Source organism: Embiotoca jacksoni, unplaced genomic scaffold (genome assembly GCF_022577435.1).
Source record: "Embiotoca jacksoni isolate LCO1_2020_lvr unplaced genomic scaffold, fEmbJac1.0.p SCAF_42, whole genome shotgun sequence".
In the NCBI taxonomy this organism is placed as follows: domain Eukaryota; kingdom Metazoa; phylum Chordata; class Actinopteri; family Embiotocidae; genus Embiotoca; species Embiotoca jacksoni.
Window position 1 is genome coordinate 3,201,993 of NW_027185395.1, and position 21,562 is coordinate 3,223,554.

General features: G+C 41.0%; 1 protein-coding gene across 1 annotated transcript in view; it reads right to left on the bottom strand.

Annotated features, from left to right (window-relative positions):
- LOC138210054 (NACHT, LRR and PYD domains-containing protein 12-like) overlaps positions 1–4,784 on the bottom strand; it is a 90,993-nt gene extending 86,209 nt beyond the window's left edge. Inside the window, exons 1-3 of the mRNA XM_069168970.1 lie at positions 4,654–4,784; positions 3,315–3,541; positions 1,342–3,121 (exon numbers count right to left, since the gene is read on the bottom strand). Coding sequence (XP_069025071.1) covers positions 1,342–3,121; positions 3,315–3,541; positions 4,654–4,784 — 2,138 coding nt within the window. The remainder of the gene's footprint in view (positions 1–1,341; positions 3,122–3,314; positions 3,542–4,653) is intronic.
- Between the last annotated feature and the right edge of the window lie 16,778 nt (positions 4,785–21,562).

The following is a 21,562-nucleotide window of genomic DNA, read 5'->3' on the forward strand; positions in this document are numbered from 1 at the left end:
CATCTGCCTCGACCGGTTCTTCTGTTCTTATTTACATTTCACACAGCGTCCCAACGTTTTAGGAAATGGGTTTGTATCTGGAGAGACCGGCTGTCCCTGAAGATTTCTTTCTTATTGTTAAAATGGAGTAGAAATGCGAGAATAAAAGAATCTCTTTTTCTTCCAGCACAAGTGAAGAAGGGAAACCAGGTTGTACAAACACTCCCTGAGATTATTCATCTCCAAACTGTCTCTGAAGTGGCCGAGGCCTCTTAACGTCCTGCTGGGGATCAGGATCCACTGACAGCTGGGAGCTTCTCTGGGCCACATACACAGTTTGTCTGACAGCACCCATTGGATTGAGCAACACAAAGTACAATGAAAAAGTTCAAGGACTCAGTGAAGGTCTGAGAAAGAAGATGGTAGATTTACACGACTCAGGAATGTGTGTGGGAGACATTTCTAAACACCTGCAGACTCCAGGATCATCAGTTCAAACAACTGGACAGAAGTACAAGTTACTAGCAGGAGGAGCCACATCACCGAGGTCTGGAAGAAGACCCAACTGTCCCCCTCAGCAGACAGGAAACTGGTTAGGATGGTCAGGAACAAGCCAAGAAGCAGTGAGGCACAGATGTACCATGAAGTGGAAACTGCTCAACACCAGAGTCTCTGTCTACAGTCAGCTGAGTTTTACACTGCAGAGGACTGAGAGGCTGCCGTCCAACAAAGAAGCCTCTGCTCCAAAAGAGACACCTTCAAGCTGGACATACAAACCTCACTTCCACTTTATCAGTGACCTGAGTGAAGTGACTGGATTTCACTGAGAGTTTATATTGTAGCTGTAGTCGTCCTGAACGCAGCTCTGTTACCACCTCACTAAATGCTGCATCACATGTTACAGGCTGTTGTGCTGCTTTCTTTTTTAATATCATGACAGACTTCACATCTCCACATGTCAGAGTTCAGCTTTCCATCCTGACACAAACTGAGCTCTCTGTTCACGACACCATGTGACAGCTGACGTAACACAAAGGATCAGAGCTGAATACAGCTCAGTGTCATCAATACCCATCAGTTCAAAAAGGATGGATCGGCCTGACTGGAACATCCCAACTAATGATCTACTGACAAATGAAAGGTTCACAGACCATGTAGAAATACCTGCAGATCAACAGTTTGATCATCTGATCAGCATTAATTGTTAGAACAGCTAGAACAATCTACATTTGAATCCTCACAGCTTTTTAAACAACACAACTGACCATCAGCTGTTTAAACTAAAGAAATACATCTTGTGTGTATGTGAAGAACCAAACTACTGATCTGATTGATAACATTAATGATCACATGTGGACTCACCGAGCTGTCCTGCAGTTCCTCACAGCTGGGATCAGTCTCTGTCGTCCCTCGAATGATGTGGTGTAGTTCTTCAGATCCAACTCATCCAGAACCTCCTCTGACATCTGCAGCATGGAGGCCAGACCTGAGCAGTGGATGTCAGAGAGTTCCTTCTCTGATCTGTTCTCTGACTTCAGGAACTCTTGGATCTCCTGATGGACTGAGAGGTCGTTCATCTCCATCAGACAGTGGAAGATGTTGATGCTTCTGTCTGGAGAGATTTTATAACTGTTCATCTCCTTCAGGTTGTTGATGGCTCTCTGGATGATCTTTGGACCGTTCTCTTTCTGACCCAGCAGGCCTCCTAATAGTCTCTGGTTAGACTCCAGAGTGAGGCCATGAAGAAAGCGAACAAAAAGGTCCAGGTGACCATTCTTACTTTGGAGAGATTTTTCCATGACTCTCCTCAGGAAGTCATCCACAGATGAGTCTCTGTAGTTTCCTCCCAGGAAGCCCTGCAGCACCTCTGTGTTCCAGGTGGAGTGACAGTGGAACATGTAGACTGCAGCCAGAAACTCCTGAACGCTCAGATGAACAAAGCAGTAGACTGTTTTCTGGAAGATCACATACTCTCTCTTGAAGATCTCTGTACAAACTCCTGAGTACACCGAGGCCTCTGTGACGTCCAGACCGCACCGATGCAGGTCTTCTTGGTAGAACATGATGTTTCCTTCCTCCAGATGTTCAAACGCCAGCCTCCCCAGCTTCAGAAGAACTTCCCTGTCAGCCTCCGTCAGCTCCTGTGGACTCGTCTCGTGTCCATCGTACTTCTTCTTCTTCCTCTTGGTCTGAACCAGCAGGAAGTGTGAGTACATGTCAGTCAGGGTCTTGGGCAGCTCTCCTCTCTGCTCTGTGGTCAACATGTGGTCCAGAACCGTAGCGCTGATCCAGCAGAAGACGGGGATTCCACACATGATGTGGAGGCTCCTGGAGGTCTTGATGTGGGAGATGATTCTGCTGGACCGCTCTTCATCACTGAACCTCCTCCTGAAGTACTCCTCCTTCTGGGCGTCAGTGAAGCCTCGTACTTCTGTCAGCCTGTCCACACACTCTGGAGGGATCTGATTGGCCGCCGCGGGTCGGGAAGTTATCCAGACGAGAGCCGAGGGAAGCAGATTCCCCTCGATGAGGTTTGTCAGCAGCACGTTGATGGAGGACTCGTGAGTGACATCAGACACAAGCTTCCTGCTGCTGAAGTCCAGAGAGAGTCTGCTTTCATCCAGGCCGTCAAAGATGAACAGAAGCTTCCAGACAGCGAGCTGCTCTGCTGTGACCTTCTGTAACGTTGGATGGAAAACACGGAGCAGCATGAGAAGACTGTACTGCTCATCTCGGATCAAGTTCAGCTCCCTGAACGACAGCAAAATCACCACACTGACGTCCTGGTTCTCCGAGCCCTCGGCCCAGTCCAGAGTGAACTTCTGCACCGAGAAGGTTTTTCCAACACCGGCGACGCCATTGGTCAGAACCACTCTCACGGGTCTCTGCTGGTCGGGGAAGGCTTTAAAGATGTCGTGGCACTTGATTGGAGTGTCATGGAGGATCTTCTTCTTGGTCTCCAGCTGCCTCACCTCATGTTGGGTATCAAGCTCTTCACTCTGTCCCTCTGTGATGTAGAGCTCCGTGTAGATCCTCTTCAGGAAGGTTCCACTTCCTCTTTCATCACTTCCTTCAGTCACATGTTCACATCTCCTCCTCAGACTGATCTTATGTTCATCTAAAACCTGCTGCAGACCAACATCTGGACAAAGACAAGAACATCTGTCAGATTAAGAAAGAGAAGCTGCACACAAACCAAAGACAGGAAGAAGAACCTGGTTCAGTTCTGTTGGATTTACAATCATTTAAATGTCTGATGTAACAAATGAGACGGTATAAAACAACAGGTCCAGTTTTCAGAACAGAGTCCTCAGCAGACAGATGGACAGTCTTACTTTGTACAGTGCTGGTCTGACTGGTCTGCGGTCCAGGTCTGGATCTTTTTCCACACTGGGGACAGGAGGAGTCTCCTGATGGAGCCGACTGGTCCCAGTAGGAGGTGATGCACTGTCTGCAGAACTGGTGTCCACAGCTGGTGGAGACGGGATCTTTCAGGACGTCCTGACACAGAACACAGCAGTACAGCTGCTGGTCCTCAGAGACACTCCTCCTCTTCCTCAATCTGTCAACACATTTCTTCATCACTACAATAATCTGCTGATGGTTGTTCAAACTATCAGGATTGAATGTTTCTGTCCAGAAAAAATTGCAAGTTGAGAAACAAAAATGCCATTTTTTTGTAAAGCACTACCTGATAAAGGAATAAATATGTGATCACTTCCTTTGATAATAATAATCACAAACATATTTTAGTTCTAATTTTATTATTTTTTTATTTACTGAACTTGAACCATTTATTGAACTTAGAAAACCACGGGGCTAAAAGTTACAAAAAAAAACTCATAAAAGCTGCGTATCTTTCCTGAACAAACAGTCCGTGACTGTAATATAGAAACAACAATGACATCAGCCGTCAAAATAAGAGCTTTAGATGCTGTTTAATTCAACACATAGCCCTGCTGTATGCACAACTTGACGTGTATAAATGTTTTTAGCATACAATAACATATAATCACTTCCACTGATAATAAGCATTTCATGAGAACATTTTATTGTGAAGGCGACATTTCCCACAAACCCACCACTTCCGGTTTTTCTGCTTGTTCCCGTTTCTTCTGGTGCACAGAGTTTGTTTTGGGTAACGACAGTAGAGGAGGCAGAGCCGTGCTGATTGTAAATGAGGAGTTCATTTTAGTAATACAGCGAGTTTTGTTTGAAATAACTTATTTTATTCTATACTTTAAGCACAGCTTCTGCTGACGACATTTTTTTCAGAAGATTTGCAGTAATTAAAAAAAATGGCAAGCTCCCGCAAGTGTTACATTTTGCTTGAATTTACGGACATCCGTAAATTGAAGCATGTACTGATTTCCTGCAGGTGTGGAGTTTAGGGGACATCTGTAAATTTCAGCTCCAGAAGATAACCTGATTCCACTCTGCCCCTCTAAACTGCATGAGTACCTGTGTGACCGGTCGCTCCAAGGGGCCAGTAAAAACTCTGACCTACAGGCCAGTGGAGAAAAAAATGTCACTTTGAACCCTGCAGGTGTGAACAGGACCTGTGACACGACAGCAGCTGTTCCAGACAGTGACGTCAGCTGCAGAACCTCAACACACTAAGTTCTGTTATATCCGACAGTTTGGAGGTTCAAAGGTTGGTATCAGTTCTCTTACTTTGAGTCTGAAGGTCCTGGTTCAGGGCTGAAGACTAGAGGAAGATCTTTGGACCGATCACTCTTCAGAGACAGACAGATGGATCCTGGAGACTCGGCTCGGTCCTCATTTTCCTCCGCACAAACACTCATCTTCTGGACTTCAGTCAGTCTGAGAGGAAAACCAGGAACACTAACTGAGAGCTCAGAACCGGAATCAGGACAAACAGGCTGTTTAAGAGTCACAGAGAAACAGAAACAGGAGGAAGTACCACACACTAGTTTTTACTCCTTTTCTTCCAGTCTAGTTGGTACATTATCTCTCTTCCCTTTATTTTCTCCATGTTTCCCTCCCATGTTCCTTAGAAATGATATAAATATGTGTCACATGAATTTCTACCTGTTACTCAGGGATTATGAGCTTTATAGAACAGATACTGAATTTAAAGGATGTTACAGCTGAAAGACAGCAGACTTCTCCTCTCCATGACACCTGGAAATGAAAAATCTTTCAATGATTAAAGTTGTTTCTTCCTTCATCAATCAGACCTACAGCTGCCACACATCCAACAGTTTCAGGTAAACAGTAAATGTGTTGTTTTCTACCAGCTGCATGTGTTTCCTGTCTAAACGGTGTGACGCTGTTTCAGAGCAGCTGGATCAGCTGAAGTCTTTGTAACCACAGATGGATCAAACTCTTCTTCCCTCCACAGTCCACAGGGAGAAAAGTGGCTTTCAGACTGACAGTAGAATAATAATAATAATGTTGTGTTAACACTCACCTGCCTCTGCAGTCAATTTCCCAAATCTGACCCGTCGCCTCAAAATGGACTGAACTAAAGTTTCAACACATTTTTACTTTCACCTTTTTGGTCTCATGTAACATGAGCTGGTAAAGTGTTGTTCCTCCCCTCTCTGTTAACAGGAACACGTGATCTGTGTGTGTGTTCGCGTGTGTGTGTGTGTTGCTCACAATTGAGCTTTTTAAAATGATGTGTTTATGAGTTTCTCTTGTGGCTTGAACAGGATGATTAAAAAGAGTTTTAGTGTTTCTATGATCTACTTGGTCAAAGTTATATTTCATTTGTTTAAAGGGAGATGATGTGATGAATTCAGGAAGAAGTGAATGAAATCCTCACCAGGTGAATTCAGATCCCGTCACAGTCGTTCTACCTTCACCTGCAGAGGAAACACAGAGAAGCTGCTGCTGATTCTGCTTCATCATCAGTCTGATGTCTTCATCATCCTCTCAGAACCTCACTGTCAAAGTCTGGAAACTTCAAGATGACAGAAAACCAGAGTTCAACTCCGATCACACAGAAGGAACCTGCCAAGAAAATAAAATATCTCAGACTATAAAATCTGTTTCACTATTTATCAGTTCAAAGATAAATGTCAATGTTTCTATCTGCTGCATAAAAGAAGGAAAGTACAGAGAGTCTGTAAAAGAAATAGTTCAACCTGAACACAATTAATTAACTACAAAACATGAATAAATGTTTTTAACAATTTTGTGATTAAAATAAAGTTCACATGACATCACTGAAACCTCAGGCTGTAACTTTTCTATAAAAGTTAAGGTTTTCTTTTACTTGCAAAATCTTCTACATTTGGAGGAGCTGAAGCTGTTTTTAAGCGACACCTCCATCTGTGTTGAACCTCAACAAAGAGCTGAGAGAGTCTGAAGAGATCCATGAAAACATTCAACACAGCTGGGGTTTCTAAGAGTCTCTGATGTTGAAATATGACGTCAGTGAAGGTTTGCAGATCAGGATTCAGATACATTTTATTTGTCAAATGCACCATGAAAAAACATCTTTTTAAACTGTTTCTGTAGTCGTGTCATATTTGATGTCTTTGTTTAATCAGTGATGGATGATAACGATGTTATCACAGAAGGTTTTATGATTTTATAGCTGCATTAAAAGAACTTTGAACCTTGCTGTTGTTTTATGAATACCACATCATCTACAGCAAAACATTCATCAGTGAGACAGTGAGAATGTAAAAAATGTTTCTGAACACATGATGCAGACATGATGTGAAAAACATGCTCCGTTATTCCAGAAAGAGAATTTAATATGTTTCTGTTTTCTTCCTCACTGTGAACATTTTCAAAGATCTCTGACTGACTGTCACATATTTTATGACTTTATTACCTGTTAATAACCAACCAGTCCACCTGTGAACAACGTCAGACTGTTGGAGGGACCAGACAGTGAACGCTCCTCACTAACTGAATCACACGGCTGTTAAAATGATCCACAGTTTCAAAGTTACTAAACATGTCGACTCTTCATGAAGCCGCAACAGAAAACACAGAACGAGTTCACAAAAACTGAACTGGGTTGAAAAGTTCAGGAGCTGCTTCAGAAGAGTCAATGTTGTGCTGACAGACAGTGACGCCATTTTAATTGATCAGACTGGTTTGATGTCAAAAACCTATTAGGTGAAGATGGAAACTGTTTGTTACCTTCTGATGGAGGAAATAATCCGCGTGAAGCCAACGAGTTAATCAGCAGCTTTAAGATGGAAACCGAGCAGAGAAAGAAGAAACATGGAGCGGACAGCAGGAGGTGTTCAGACGTCTCTCAGCTCTCTGTGTTCTTCCTCAAACTGAAGTCTTTTTCAGGAAATCTGATCCTTCTGACCTTTGGAATAAAGATCAAACATTAACAGACATCAGGACTCCTTATCAGCTGCATCATTAAGATCTGAGTATTCAATTTGAGATTTATTTCCCAACAAGCAAATAAAAAGTTTGAAGAAGTTGATGCAGTCTGCAAAACCAACAGATCAGGTTCACTCCATTATTAATTATTGTACCATTAATCTGTCAAATATGATGATAACGGGACGACTGTGGAACAGTGGAGGGACGAGATGAAGAGGGCCCAGACAGAGGACAAGAGGGACTATATATAGTTGTTGTAAACAGTTTATTTATTGTAAATAGTTGTACATAGTTTGGCTTATACTGTACACAGTTGTACACACTTTACTGTGTATTGTACATAGTTGTACACACTTCACTGTATATTGCACATAGTTGTACACACTTTACTGTGTATTGTATCAAATCCAATCTATGTGCAGTCTGAAAGCTCATCACCTTGCAGCAGTCCAACTGGCTGCCATCGCTGTAAAAATGTTTTTTTTTTCTGTTACTGACTTAAAGAAAACTTTGTTTGCAAATGTATTCTCTTCATTTTTTTATTTCCATCATGACAACACAATACTTAACTAAGATAGCACTTTATTGAAAGCCTCCCAAAGTGATAAAAAAAAAAAAACTAAACATTGTAAATAAGGTAAGCTAATGTATAACTATATAAACAGAAAATGTAAATATATGTAAAAAAAAAAAAAAAAAAAAAGAAAAAAGAAGTAAATCTGTGTTTATATGGATATAAAAACAACTAAATCTAATCTTTAAGTGAGCCTAAACATCTTAAAGGAGCAGTGGAACTGATTTGTCATCTTTTGATTTCCCTTCTTTCCCTGCTGCTTCCTTGCTGTCGCCTCGTCACTTCTCTGCTTCTTGGACATAACGTAGTTGAAATTAAATCACAGTCACCACAATAATATTATATATATATAATTGCAATACAGCCTTATATCTACTGTAGAGCTATGTAGTACTATTACAGATTGCTCGTAGTATACTGTAGTACTATTGTAGAAGTGCAATACAGGCTTGTATCTACTGGAGTACTATTATACTACGTAGTATCACTTCCTGTCACTGAACTAGCTCCAGTTTGTTTCCCGGATTGGTGTCTGAGGGCGGGATCGAACTCGCGAGCTTCCGCACCGCGGCGGCGAGCCCCCCTTACCTCACTCTTTTTTACACCCCCGTAAGAAGAAGAACGTGCAGTAGCCACGTTGCAGCATGCAGAGGTCCATCTGCGTTAATTGATTCGGAATAAACACCAACAGGTAGCTACAAACCATGGACAACTAAATAGGATGGTAATCTTGCAATTGTTTAGGGATTGATGTGTTAAAAGAAAGATATGAGTTGTGTTATTTTACTGTGGATGAGTGAGAGTTCAAGAAAATAATTTATTAGCGTTTGTGCATGCTTAATAAGTTAGCATTAGCACACCGAGAGCATGTCAGCAGTTTAGTTTCTCTAGAATCAACAATTGTTTCTGAAGGTATCAATTTAATTAGATAGAGAATTGTAATGCAGTATTTGGTTAGTTTTAGTGTTTATATGTCCTCAGGCTTTAATGGGAGTGTTACTTATAGTTAATGAGTACTGTGTGTGTCTCTTTCAGAAAATGGCCCAGTCACCTGTAAAGTTCCCCAGCCTCAATGATCCAGAGGTGCAGGCTGAACACCAGACCTGACAACTTTAAAGAGGAAGTCTGAGCTGAACTGTGACAGTGTCTGTGTTGTTAGTATTCATATGATTCTTTACAAATGGTCCAAAACAGGCTGTTATATTTGAACAATAGAAACTTTACAATTTCTTGTTTATAGTCATATTAAAGAACGAGTCTAATTTTTTTTTTTTTAATGATGATTGATGTGTAACATTTTACATAGTTCCCTCGCTAGCGTAGTTTCTGTTCTTTCTTTTGCAGATGTCCCGTCATGGAGCTGCATGTCTCTGCCCTGCGCTTGTCGTCTCCAACAACAGTTCTTCTCTTGTACCTCTATGGCAGGGGTGGCCAACCAGTCAGAGACTAAGAGCCACATTTTTTACTGTGTTACCGCAAAGAGCCACATCATACACATGGGCACACATGAACATCACCCCATCCCTTCCCCTTACACACACACCTCTGCTCAGCCAAATTTATTGTGTGACATTATCATGTCACACACCAACATGATAATGACAGAAATTGACTCCTACAGTACTAAGACCACAGGCCAGTCATTTTCAACAATGAACATTGTGTGCACTGTCTCACACACACAAACTCTCAGTTCAACAAAGTCCACAAACAAAAACATAATAATTTACAATAGCGTTTTTCACTTACTATGCATGTTGCTTAGTGCGACTTCTGGCATTCCTTGCCTTGAACAATCCTCTTCAAATCTGGCTTGTATTCTGTTGTTGCCACTCGAAGTAATTCTTTCACACGGGTGTCAGTCAGAACAGATCGATGCTTTGATTTCACGTGTTTCAGGGTAGAAAACACAGACTCGCAGACGTATGTTGACCCAAACATTGACAGTATCTTAAGCGCAGCCCGTTTGACATTGGGGTATTTTTCCATTGGCACACTTTTCCAGAACTCAATGGTCCCTTCCCTTAAAGCAGGTTTCAGTTGGTCCTCCTTACAAAGATCGATCATCTCCAAATCAGCCGCAGCCTCATCTGTGACTAGCGGGGCTTTCAAACAGTCCGTCTCCGCATTAAATGGGTCGACGAGGAACGTAATCTGTGGCCTTTTCAGTTGTAGATCACGGAACCGGATGACAAAGCTTTCGTGCAGGTTTTCAACCAGTGTTGCATATCTGGCTCTTTGCTTATTCAGGGCGGCGCTGGTGACTTGCCCGCTGGCTTTTAGCAGAGTGGGAAAATGCGTTAAATCTCCCTTTTGAATATGCGCCTTGAACAGCTTCAGTTTGTTGACAAACGCAAACACACTTTGCACCAGGTCAGGCAGCATTTTTAACTTACCCTGCAGGGTCAGGTTCAGTCTGTCCAAGTGACACAGCATGTCGACCAAAAAGGCCAGATCCATAATCCACTCGACGTCCGAGAGCTCGGGATAGTCCTTGTCCTTCTCTTCCATGAACAGTTTCACGGCATCCAAAAGCTCAAAGAAGCGAGCGAGCACCTTGCCTTTGGACAGCCACCTCACAGTGCAGCGGCAGGTCACCTGGAAGTCCTTGGTCCAGCTCAGCGATGAGATTCTTGAATTGCCTGTGGTTAAGCGCATGTGTGCGGATGTAGTTGACGATTTCCATCACAGGCTTCATGACGTTGTCTAAATTCAATGATTTAGACACGAGTTGCTCCCTGTGGATGATGCAGTGGAAATTCCAAAACTCGGGAAATGTTTGGTCAGCTTTGCACAGCCCCACAAGTCCGTTCACAGATCCGATCATGGCCGGCGCTCCATCCGTGGCTATTACAGTTAGCTTCAGTATGGGCAGATTTGCTTTCGCAAATGCAGCCATCATTGTTTCTTTCACATCTATGCCACAGGTTCTGTCTTTTAATGGCACAACATCAAGGAGTTCTTCTTTGATCACGCAATCTTTTGACACAGACCGTGCAAATATTGCCAACTGAGGCTTGTCTTGTATGTCACAACTCTCATCCAATGCGGCACTAAAATACTCACATGCTTGAAGGTCAGAGTGCAACTGTGATTCAATAGCCGTGTTAATGTCCGATATTCTGTGTTCAACAGTGTGGCGGGACAGTTGGATGTCTGATACCATTCGTTTTAGTTTGTCGTTTTCAGGAGACAAGATTTCAACAACGTCACTGAGGCATTTTTTAACGAACTCCCCTTCATTAAATGGCTTTTTAGCCCGTGCAATGTTCCAAGCCAGTTGATACGATGCAAGCGTGACAGTCTCTGAGTGCTTCGTAATTTTTTGGAAAAACTGTACCTGCTTTTCTGCCTGACTTTTCAAAGTGTCCAACTTGTGCTTGCGAAGTTCAGTCCCTTTTGGAAATCCCTGGTCGATGTTAGCATGGAGTGAGCTGAAGTGGCGCTGAAGATTTGAAGCTTTGAAATGCGCTAATGACATCTGACATATCAGGCAGAATGGCTCGCCATTACGTTCAACAAAAAAATATAAACTTTCCCACTCTGTTAAAAACGTCCTGTGTTCATCTTCATATTTTCGTTTAGCTGTGCATTTTTTCCTGCCATTTTGAGAGCGAAATTGACACTAATTGTTTACTCGAATGGGTTTGCCCCTCCTGCTTTGCGGAATTTCACCTCATGCGCATGCGCGTTTGACGAAAATACCATATTGAACTCAAGCGAAGCGAACACGCACAAAAAAAAAACCACAAACACAAATGTTGATATGAACGTAAAAGAGCCGCATGAAACCAGGCAAAGAGCCGCATGCGGCTCGGGAGCCGCGGGTTGGCCACCCCTGCTCTATGGTGTCCTTTTCTCTCTCTGCTCTCCTCTCACCCCAACCGTCGAGGCAGATGGCCGCCCACCTCTGAGCCTGGTTCTGTCGGAGGTTTCTTCCTGTTAAGAGGGAGTTTTTCCTTCCCTCTGTTGGAGGTTTTTCTCCCTTAAAGAGGAGTTTTTTTTCCCTCCTAGCTTATGTGGGAATTGTTGAATTGTTGGGTTTCTCTGTATAATATTGTAAAGTCTTGCTGGAAGGACTTTAATGTGTTAATTGCCATGAAATAACCTATGTTGTAATTCGGCGTTATATAAATTGAATTGAATTGAATTGAATTGAATAGTAAAATATTGTATTGTTAAACTATAGACCTTAACAAAGCCTGTCTGACAGTGATGCTGTTTAGAGGCTGAAGGTGGCAAGTGGTCTTTCAGAGTGACAGACATCCCTGATATTTGCCTAATTCAATTTAAATGATTGTTGATGTTAACATCACAGTAATAATAATCATCATTAATGATCATGTTATGACATATTGATAAAGGGACTCTTCTCTGTGGGTTCATTCACACTGAGACTTAGAATTAGATTCATATTTACATGTAGTAAGAAAATATTAAATGTACATATTTGATACGACAATGATCACATGAAGTTCAATGTGAAATTGTGTTGTACATTGTGTTATTAATCTTTCTCAGCATTGACATCTGATAATATTTTAATGTTTAAGCTTGGAGCAGTTCCATATTGCTGGATGTGATTTGTATCATGTGTCAGAAAGCAGCTGTCACAGGGCTCGTGTACACACTGTATGATTTACATTAACAATGGTGGTTTTGTGTTTTTAGTGTTCATGTCTTGACCCTGAGGTCAGCAGACAGGAGCTCTATGGTCAGAGCCTGCAGGCAGGAAATCATGTAATAGAGCTCCTCGTCCGGCAGGTGAGGATGAGGAGGGCCGCGGAGGACAGCCCACCTCACCGAGGAGTTAAAAACAAACAAAGAGCAGCTGGAGGTTCTGGAAGCCTCCAGCAGCTTTGTCAAAGATGGTAAGTGTTAGTTTAGTTGTGGTTTGTTAGTTGTCCAAGTTAAAACTTGGAATTTTATGATTGAGTCATAATATGTGATAGTTTGATTTTTTTTTTTTTTTAATGGACTGCAGCAAAGGGGCCGGCCATATAAACGCTGTCACTCAATCAATGAGTGATGAAGTTTGTGAATCCTGAGGTTCAATCATTGGCTGGTTGGTGATTCTTCATGGTGTGTTTCTGTAAAATGCAAACATGAATTTAAATCAGCCGTATTTTAGTCTGAGGTTGTTTTAGAATATCATAATGTGCTACGTCAGCACACTTATGGAAATGAAATGACATTATTATAATGCAGCCTTTAAAATGAGGAAAAGATAATAATTATGACATCATAATATCAGGACATTCAAAATTAAATTGAGTGTTATACCATGATATAATCAATATAATATAGATATATTAACAAGCCTTGGTGTTAATGTTTTTCTGTTTTCTATTGTGTTGTCAAATATTTAGTTCAAAACAAAAAGTCTCTTTCAGAGTGTGTTTGTATTTTTGTGTACATGTGTGCAGATGTGGTGGATGCCAGCAGTCAGACGGAGGAGGTGCAGATGGAGGAGGTGATTCAGGAGTGACGGAGCCATTTGTTTTCTTTTTTTGAGTTTGTGTTCATGTTCCAATGTGGAAGTTAAAGTTTCATTATCCTTCAAGGAAATTATTAATTTGTAGTCGACTGTTGTATACATGATGCGTGTGGTTTGGCGTCTAGTATTGGGAAGCCTGTAGTTGTTTTTAATACATGTATCAATGAGCTGGTTATTCATATCAGGAACTTAAAGGAGTCATTAAACGTGCAGTGGTATGTCATCAGTAGCATTTGTGTGAACGCATGTCAGGTTGGTTGTGACATGGAGGAGGCTGCAGTGTTTACAGACATGTGATGTTGACGTGGAATCTGGAGCTGAGGAGAGCAGTTCTGTCAGGCTTGCAAGTCATGTTAGATCCATTCAGGGAAGGTTTCATCAGGGAGACTCTCGGTTTGAACAGAGAGGACTTCAGTGTGTGGCTATTAGTTTGGTAGCTCTCGCAAAACATACAACTGACAGCGTGTTTTCATGGAACAGTGATATTGTGGAGAGGTTTGTAGTTCCAGGTGATGGTCTGTAGAGTTCCTTGTGGGACAGCAACTTGATTAGTGATCAGTCGGATCTACTTTGTGTTCCAGATCTGCCCAAAGTGTCAGTTATTGATGGACAGAGATTTCAGTTTGAATGTGGTGACTATGTATCTGGAGATGTTGATGTCATAGACGGAGAGTTGATCAACGCAGGAGTTCACACCACACTAAGAGATGGACTGGAAAAGATGTGTATGAAATATGACACCTGCTTTTTGACATTGAGTGGCAGTACATGTGCGGCCATTGGTCAAGATGGACAGTATGCAGTGGTTGACTCTGATGCAGGCAGTGCAGAGGGGATGGTAGATGAGAAAGGGCAGCGTGTCGTTGTGTATTTTAGTATTCTTGAAGATGTGTTCAATCACATTCAGATATTAGCATCAGTACTTAAAACTCAAAAGCTGTTTGAGATTGCTGGCGTTCAGGTGATTACAGACGTAACCAACAGCAGTCATTCATCTTTGAGTTGAAGAGCAACTCTTGATACCAAAGAGACTGACGTGGGATGTGTCTTAGTTCAGAAGAGTTGTGTCTTGCCAACGTTTGTCTGCACAAACAGCCAGAGAGGGACAAAGCATAAGATGTCAGTAGGAAGTGCTTCATCAAAGAAGACGAAGAGGAGTGATGTGACTGCAGTTAATTCTGATGTAACAAATGTACATGTGTTAATCATGGACAGAAAGAATATAAAATGTAAAGGAAGCATCAGACATTATGAATTTAATCAAACAGGCTCTTTCTGATGAGAACAGTAGTTCTGATAGTGTGGAGCAGTTGTTTGAAAGTGTCGGCAGCAGCTTTTGAGGCAGCATGTGAGCGTTTAGGTAGAAATACACAAGTAGAGTTGAAAAGGCAGGTTAATGAAGTTTGGATAAATCAGTATAGTAAACCACTGTTGAAAGCACGGTCGGCAAATTTAGATATTCAATATGTGGTCGATGCGTACGCAACGATTGTTTACATGGTGTCTTATATGCTGAAGAAAGAGAGAGATGGGATTGTTGTTAGGAAATGTCCAAAGAGAAGCAGATGAAGATGGGAATGTTAGCGCCAAAGAGGGTTTGAAGAACTTGGGTAGAGTTTATTTCCCCAACAGAGATGTGTCGGCTCAAGAAGCTGTATCGGGTAACAAACATGCATCTGAAGGAGCGTTCACGGAAAGTTGTGTTTGTCCCAACAGGAGATAATGTTGTTAAAACCAGTCGACCTTTAAGTGTGTCGAGGCAAAAAGAAGCTTCAGGTGACGTTACAGCAGGACGTTCATGACCAGTTGAGTTGATAGATATCAGAACAGGACAAAGGAAAGTGGATTTAACAACATGTGTTTGGACACTTTTGCGTCAGAGTATCGGCTACTGAGTAGAAATGAAAGATCCAAAGCACACGTTGAATTAAAGAATAATTATGGTTTCATCACTAAAAGAACACGATCACAACCTGCAGTTGTTCGTTATGTTCGGTTTTCTCAAACCAAAAATCCGGAATTGTTTTATCAAAGTAGTTTCAGTTGTTTCTCCCATATCGAGTTGATGTGGAGATAAAACCTCCAAATGGTGAAACATTTGAAGACTTTTACAGGAATGGTCATGTGACATTTAGTAATGGATCTGTGAAGTCAGTTGTTGATGTAAATAGGAGAGTTAGAAATAGATGCAGATGAATTAGATGATATCAAACATATGATTGATAGTGAGGGTGTTAGAGAAGATGCCTGGTGTGAGCTCTGACCAGCTTTTATTGCAGCACACGAGATCAACTGAGTGAAAACTCCACCAGAGTCTCCGGATCTGAACCATCGAACTCGTCTGCACTCAATGAAAGACTCTATCAGGAAGGAGTTTTATCCGACACCAAAGATCAACTCATTCAAGCCGTTGAGACCTTTTGGCCGACGAGACTGACAGTAGATCTCTGCAACAGACTGATTACAGGATTGTTCAGCGTTGTCAGACTGGTTGTAAAAAACAAAGGAGGAAACAGTGGAAAGGGAAATTTGTGTTTCTCTGTATGATGGAAAAATGTGTGTATTTAAAAATAAATAAACACTGTTTGTTCTCAACTCGTAATTTGATTTGTAATTTTACCGAAAAAAAAACTTGTAAAACAAAATCAAGTCTTTCGTTTCTTTACGTTTCTCTTCTAGTATCGATTTTCTCTTAAAAAGATCGATATTTAAATTCCATCATTTGTAGTAAATGTGTGTTTTATTATTAATCAGAAAAAAAACCTACAATCAGCAGAATCAGTGTAAAACAATCAGGAACTACTTTTCCTTACGCCTGCCGTCGGCATATGCGCACTACGGCTCTGCTCTGAGCAGAGTGTCGGCGTTGATGAGAGCAAATGAAGACGTCAGTCAGACGACTGGCAGAGGTGGTGAGGGGAAGTGGCAGCACCACACAGATGTTCAACATCTGGAAATGATGCATCATATGATGAGGTTGTACAGCGGTGGTCTGAAGAGGAGAAAGGTGCTGCTGGTGAAACAGTGTTTGTGGTGCTGAGCTTCTTTCTTTGTGATTATTGAGACAGAAACTGCTTGATGGAGTTTGAAGTGAGTTTTGAGCGTTTGAGTAACAAACAATACGCCTCTCGGGGTCAACTTCACACGACTTCTCAGTCTGTCCTTTCGTCCTGGTTCTTATTTTGTGCCGCTGTTCGCCCGTCAGTTCAGGGAATCGTTTGTTTTACGTAGAAGTTGAACTTTTCTTTTACGTTTTCCGACGACTCCATCTTCCCGTTGGCGTCGCTCCAGTTCACCGGTTCTGGTCCGACTCCAACGCTGCGAGAGCGCGAAAACATGAGCTGCATTCGCCTCAGGCCGATACTCCCCACGCACCAAACAGTCTCTGAACTTCATCACGTTCAGCAGTTAAAGGTCTGATTTCATTATTTTTCTTTCATTTCCTTCATTCTACAAAATAAGAGGCGGTGAAGTGGAATTAAACTGAACTTTTAGTCACGTCCATCCAGTTTGTTGTGAATATTATTGCAACAAAAAATACTTGATTTTGTTTTACGAGTTTTTTTTCCAGTAAAATGACAAATCAAATTACAAGTTGAGGACAAAATTATCATTTTTTTGTAATACACAACTTTTTCCATCATACAGAGAAACACAAATTTGACTTTCCACTGTTTCCTCCTTTGTTTTTTACAACCAGTCTGTCGACTTCTTCACTTCAACACTAAATGTTAATTGTCTTTTCCAGATGTGGAACTTCCTGGCTGCTTTACGTTGTTCCTTGTTCTGGTCTGTCTGGAGGGCGTGGCCTCATTCACTGCTCACCTCCAGACTCCTCCCACCTTTCTCACCTGATCAGGTCAGCACAGCTGTCTCTGGTTCCAGTAATCACCACCTGGCAGTATATGAACCCTGGTCCTGCACTCCACCTGCGTCGGTCTGTACAATAACCTTACCTGGTTCTACGCTGCTGGTCCGTAAGTCGGTTAGTAATTATTTTCAGTTCTGGTTCTGACCCTCCTGTCTGTCTTCCTCTTGCTGCAGTTTCTACCAGCGTGCCGGCCTGTCTGTGATCTTGTTACTATCCTGTCGGACCGCGGGCGCCACACAGTCCACCTTCCCTGATGTGCTGTATTGTTCCGAGGGAACCGTCCAGTCATCCTGTCGGATCACCTGGTGTCAGGAAATAAATCTTACCTGGAATCCAACTGTTGTCCGTGCTGCATTCAGGTTCACTCTCACCACATATCGTGACGAGCATGCTAACAAGCTAGCACAGACTAAACTCATTTTCATCTCAGTGGTGATTTTAAATCAATTTACCGCTTCGAAAACAAATCCTGAAAGATCCTGGAAATCCGTGGAAAGTTTGTGTGTGATGTATAATCTCTCATCTGTCTCGCTCAAAACTTGAAGGTTGCAGAGGAAACTTCAAGTGGAACAATTGGAACAATTAAATGTTCATTTTTTTCCTGTATAATTATTTGAAAATATCCAGAATCCAAAATGTCTTTTATTATCTACTTTTAGTTGACAGTAAATACAAGTGTCTGTCACTGAAGATTCAAACAGCAGACAGAGAACTAGCGCGCTCAGAATTTATGACGTCAACATTCAAAAACTGAATTCAACCAATCGCTGCGCAGGAAACTGAAGCACCAGAGGATGGCTAAAATGATTTTAAATGTTTTAAATATTAAGAGCCGTAACATTCATGATTTGAAGAAAAATTATTTTGGAGGGTTTAACAGATAATTTAAAAAAAAAAGGATCAAACTTCTCTGTAATCTTGATCCCATGCGGCAGGAGGCTAAATACTGCCCCCTACTGACATAAATAAACCACAGCAAGACATTAACTGAACACTGACATGTCTTGATCGATTTGATGGAACTGAAATTATACTTTATTCTTTGCTTGACTAACATTGAAGAAAAAAAAAATTAAACAACAGGAAACCGCTTTTAAAAAAAAGAAATATTAATAGCTTAAGTTGATTTGGGAGCAGAAATCTCAAAACATGTCAAAGGCCTCTCATTTGTGTTGTGCAGGTTTTCTAGCTTTGGGAAGAAATCCATCTCTTATTTACAATAATTAACGTAGATAGTGTTCAGCCACCCGAAAGATGGCTACTGCGCATTCTTCTCCTTGGGGGGTCGCAAAAAAGGCAGAGGGAAGGGGGGCTCGTCGCCGCGGTGCGGAAGCACTCGGGTTCGATCCCGGCCTCGGATGCCGATCTGGGAAACAATATATCTATATTATATTTATATTTATTGATTATATCATGGTATAACACTCCATTTCATTTTACATGTCCTGATATTATGATGTCATAATTATTATCTTTTCCTCATTTTAAAGGCTGCATTATAATGATGTCATTTCATTTTCTAAGATGTGCTGATATAAGATGTTCTAACCGTTCTAACACGTTTTTAACCAGATTAATCAATTTATACACATTACTGATTAAAAAAATCCTTTTAATATGTTAAGAAGCACCAAGAGACATCCCAACAACAGTGTGGCAACATAACTATTGAGATATTTATTCAAACACATCAGATTTGAGTGGGTCCACATAACCCCGCCCTGTTGTAACATCTCTAATGTGGCTTTAACCTAAAACTCAACATGAAGCCGACTTCATAGAATATTGAGTATTGCCATCATAACTGAATATACCTAACTAAGATGTTTGGTCAATATTGCAGATTATACTTGAAACATCACATTAAATTACCCAATTCACAAACTCATTGAGTGACAGTGTTTATGTGGCCGGCCCCTTTGCTGCAGTCCATTCAAAAAACAAATCAAACTATCACATATCATGACTCAATCATAAAATTCAAGTGTTAACTTGGACAACTGACACTTACCGTCCTTGACAAAGCTGCTGGAGGCTTCCAGAACCTCCAGCTGCTCTTTGTTTGTTTTTAACTCCTCGGTGAGGTGGGCTGTCCTCTGCTCCGTGGCCCTCCTCATCCTCACCTGCCGGACGAGGAGCTCTATGACCTGATTTCCCGCCTGCAGGCTCCGACCTCAGGGTCAAGACATGAACACTAAAAACACAAAACCACCATTGTTAATGTAAATCATACAGTATGTACACATGAGCTCTGTGACAGCTGCTTTCTGACACATATTACAAATCACATCCAGCAATATGGAACTGCTCCAAGCTTAAACATGAAAATATTGTCAGATGTCAATGCTGAGAAAGATTAATAACACAATGTACAACACAATTTCACATTGAACTTCATGTGATCATTGTCATATCAAATATGTACATTTAATATCTTCTTACTACATGTAAATATTAATCTAATTATAAGTCTCAGTGTGAATGAACCCACAGAGAATCAATATTTATCAATTTATTGATTTATTCATTTTATTTCGGTAAAATTTCTATATTTATCAATATTTCATAACATAACCATTAATGATGATTATTATTACTATGATGTTAACATCAACAATCATTTAAATGAAATTAGGGAACTATCAGGGACGTCTGTCACTCTGAAAGACCACTTGCCACCTTCAGCCTCTAAACAGCATCACTGTCAGACAGGCTTTGTTAAGGTCTATAGTTTAACAATACAATATTTTACTGTGTAAAATGTTACACGTCAATCATCATTTCTAAAGACTCATACAAATACTAACAACACAGACACCATTACTGTTCAGGTAAAACTTGCACTCAAAAGTTGGATTTTTTTTTTGTTGCCTTGCCGCCATCACATCAGGATCATTTATTGTCGGGAACTTGGCTGGAGACTGGGCCATTTTCTGAAAGATACACAGAGTACTAATTAACTACATGTAACACTCCCACTAAAGCCTGAAGACATATCAAACTCTGAAACTAACCAAATACTGCATTACATTCTGTATCTCATTAAATTGATACCTTTTGCAACAATTGTTTTTGCAGTGTGAACAACAACATTGATTCTAGAGTAAAAAAAAACTGCTGACATGCTCTCTGTGTGCTAATGCTAACTTATTTAGCATACATAAATACTAATGAAGGCTTTTCATGAACTCCCACTCATACACAGTAAAATAACACAACTCATATCTTTCACATCAATCACTAAACAATTACAAGATTAAGTCGTCCTATTTAATTGTCCGTGGTTTGTACCTTACCTGTTGGCGGTTGTTCCTCTGATGTGCTGCAACCAGTGTTGCCAACTCCTCAGTAAGGAAAGTAGCTATTGGCTGTCCTAAAAGTCGCTAAATGACGTCATCGCCTAATTTACATAATTGTACTGGACGCTATGGGAGAGAGGAATAACGTGGGAGAGACAAAAAGTGAGTAAAAAACACTCTAAAAATGTTTAAAACTACAAACTAACTTTATTCTGTTGATTCTTGTTTTTGATTTTTTTGATTTTGCCACTGAAATAGGCCATCACTTCTCAAAATAACTTCATGACTTTAATGCTTTGTCTAGACCCACATTACATACATCAATTTTGTCCTGCATTGTTAAATGTTAGAATATCAAATTTAATCAAAAGACTGTTGTGTGGGGTGGAATTGCTAGCTCTACGTTCAACCCTCCTCCTTTATCTGGGCTTGGGGCAAAGTGACCCAAAAGAGACACTGGCAGAGTTACTTTGGTTTTGTTTTTTAAGTTTTTTTCTTGGGGGGTTTCTTAAATTTGGTTTTGTTTCGAAGCTTATGCTCCACTTAGGAGCCTACAACAAGTCACAGTAAAACATGCAATTGTTTTGCCATAACTATAATATAATTTTTTTTTTTAAATTGTACAGACAGTTTTAACTTGACAACATTAACAATCTAAATGGACCAAAAAGAGACAATAGAAAAAACTGTCAATGGCAATGTGAGTAAATGATGGTAACTAGTCTGGCCCTAATTCAGTGTTCAGCAATAGCTAATGCCATGGTGGCTTCAGCCTTTTTTGCAGAGTCAATGTTTTTACTCATTAATGGCAGTTTGCTTTGGGTGGAACTGTTATAAGACTTAGCCTTTTGAGTATGTGTTTTAGTTGTTGTGTGTTTTTTAATATCACAAAGTTTGGCGTAGAAATCAGCCTTACAATACAAGCAGTATGTCCGTGTATCATCTCCAATAAACGCCTTCAACCAGCCTTTGCATGTGGGACTTGACCGACACCACAGGTTTACACCTGGTAAACC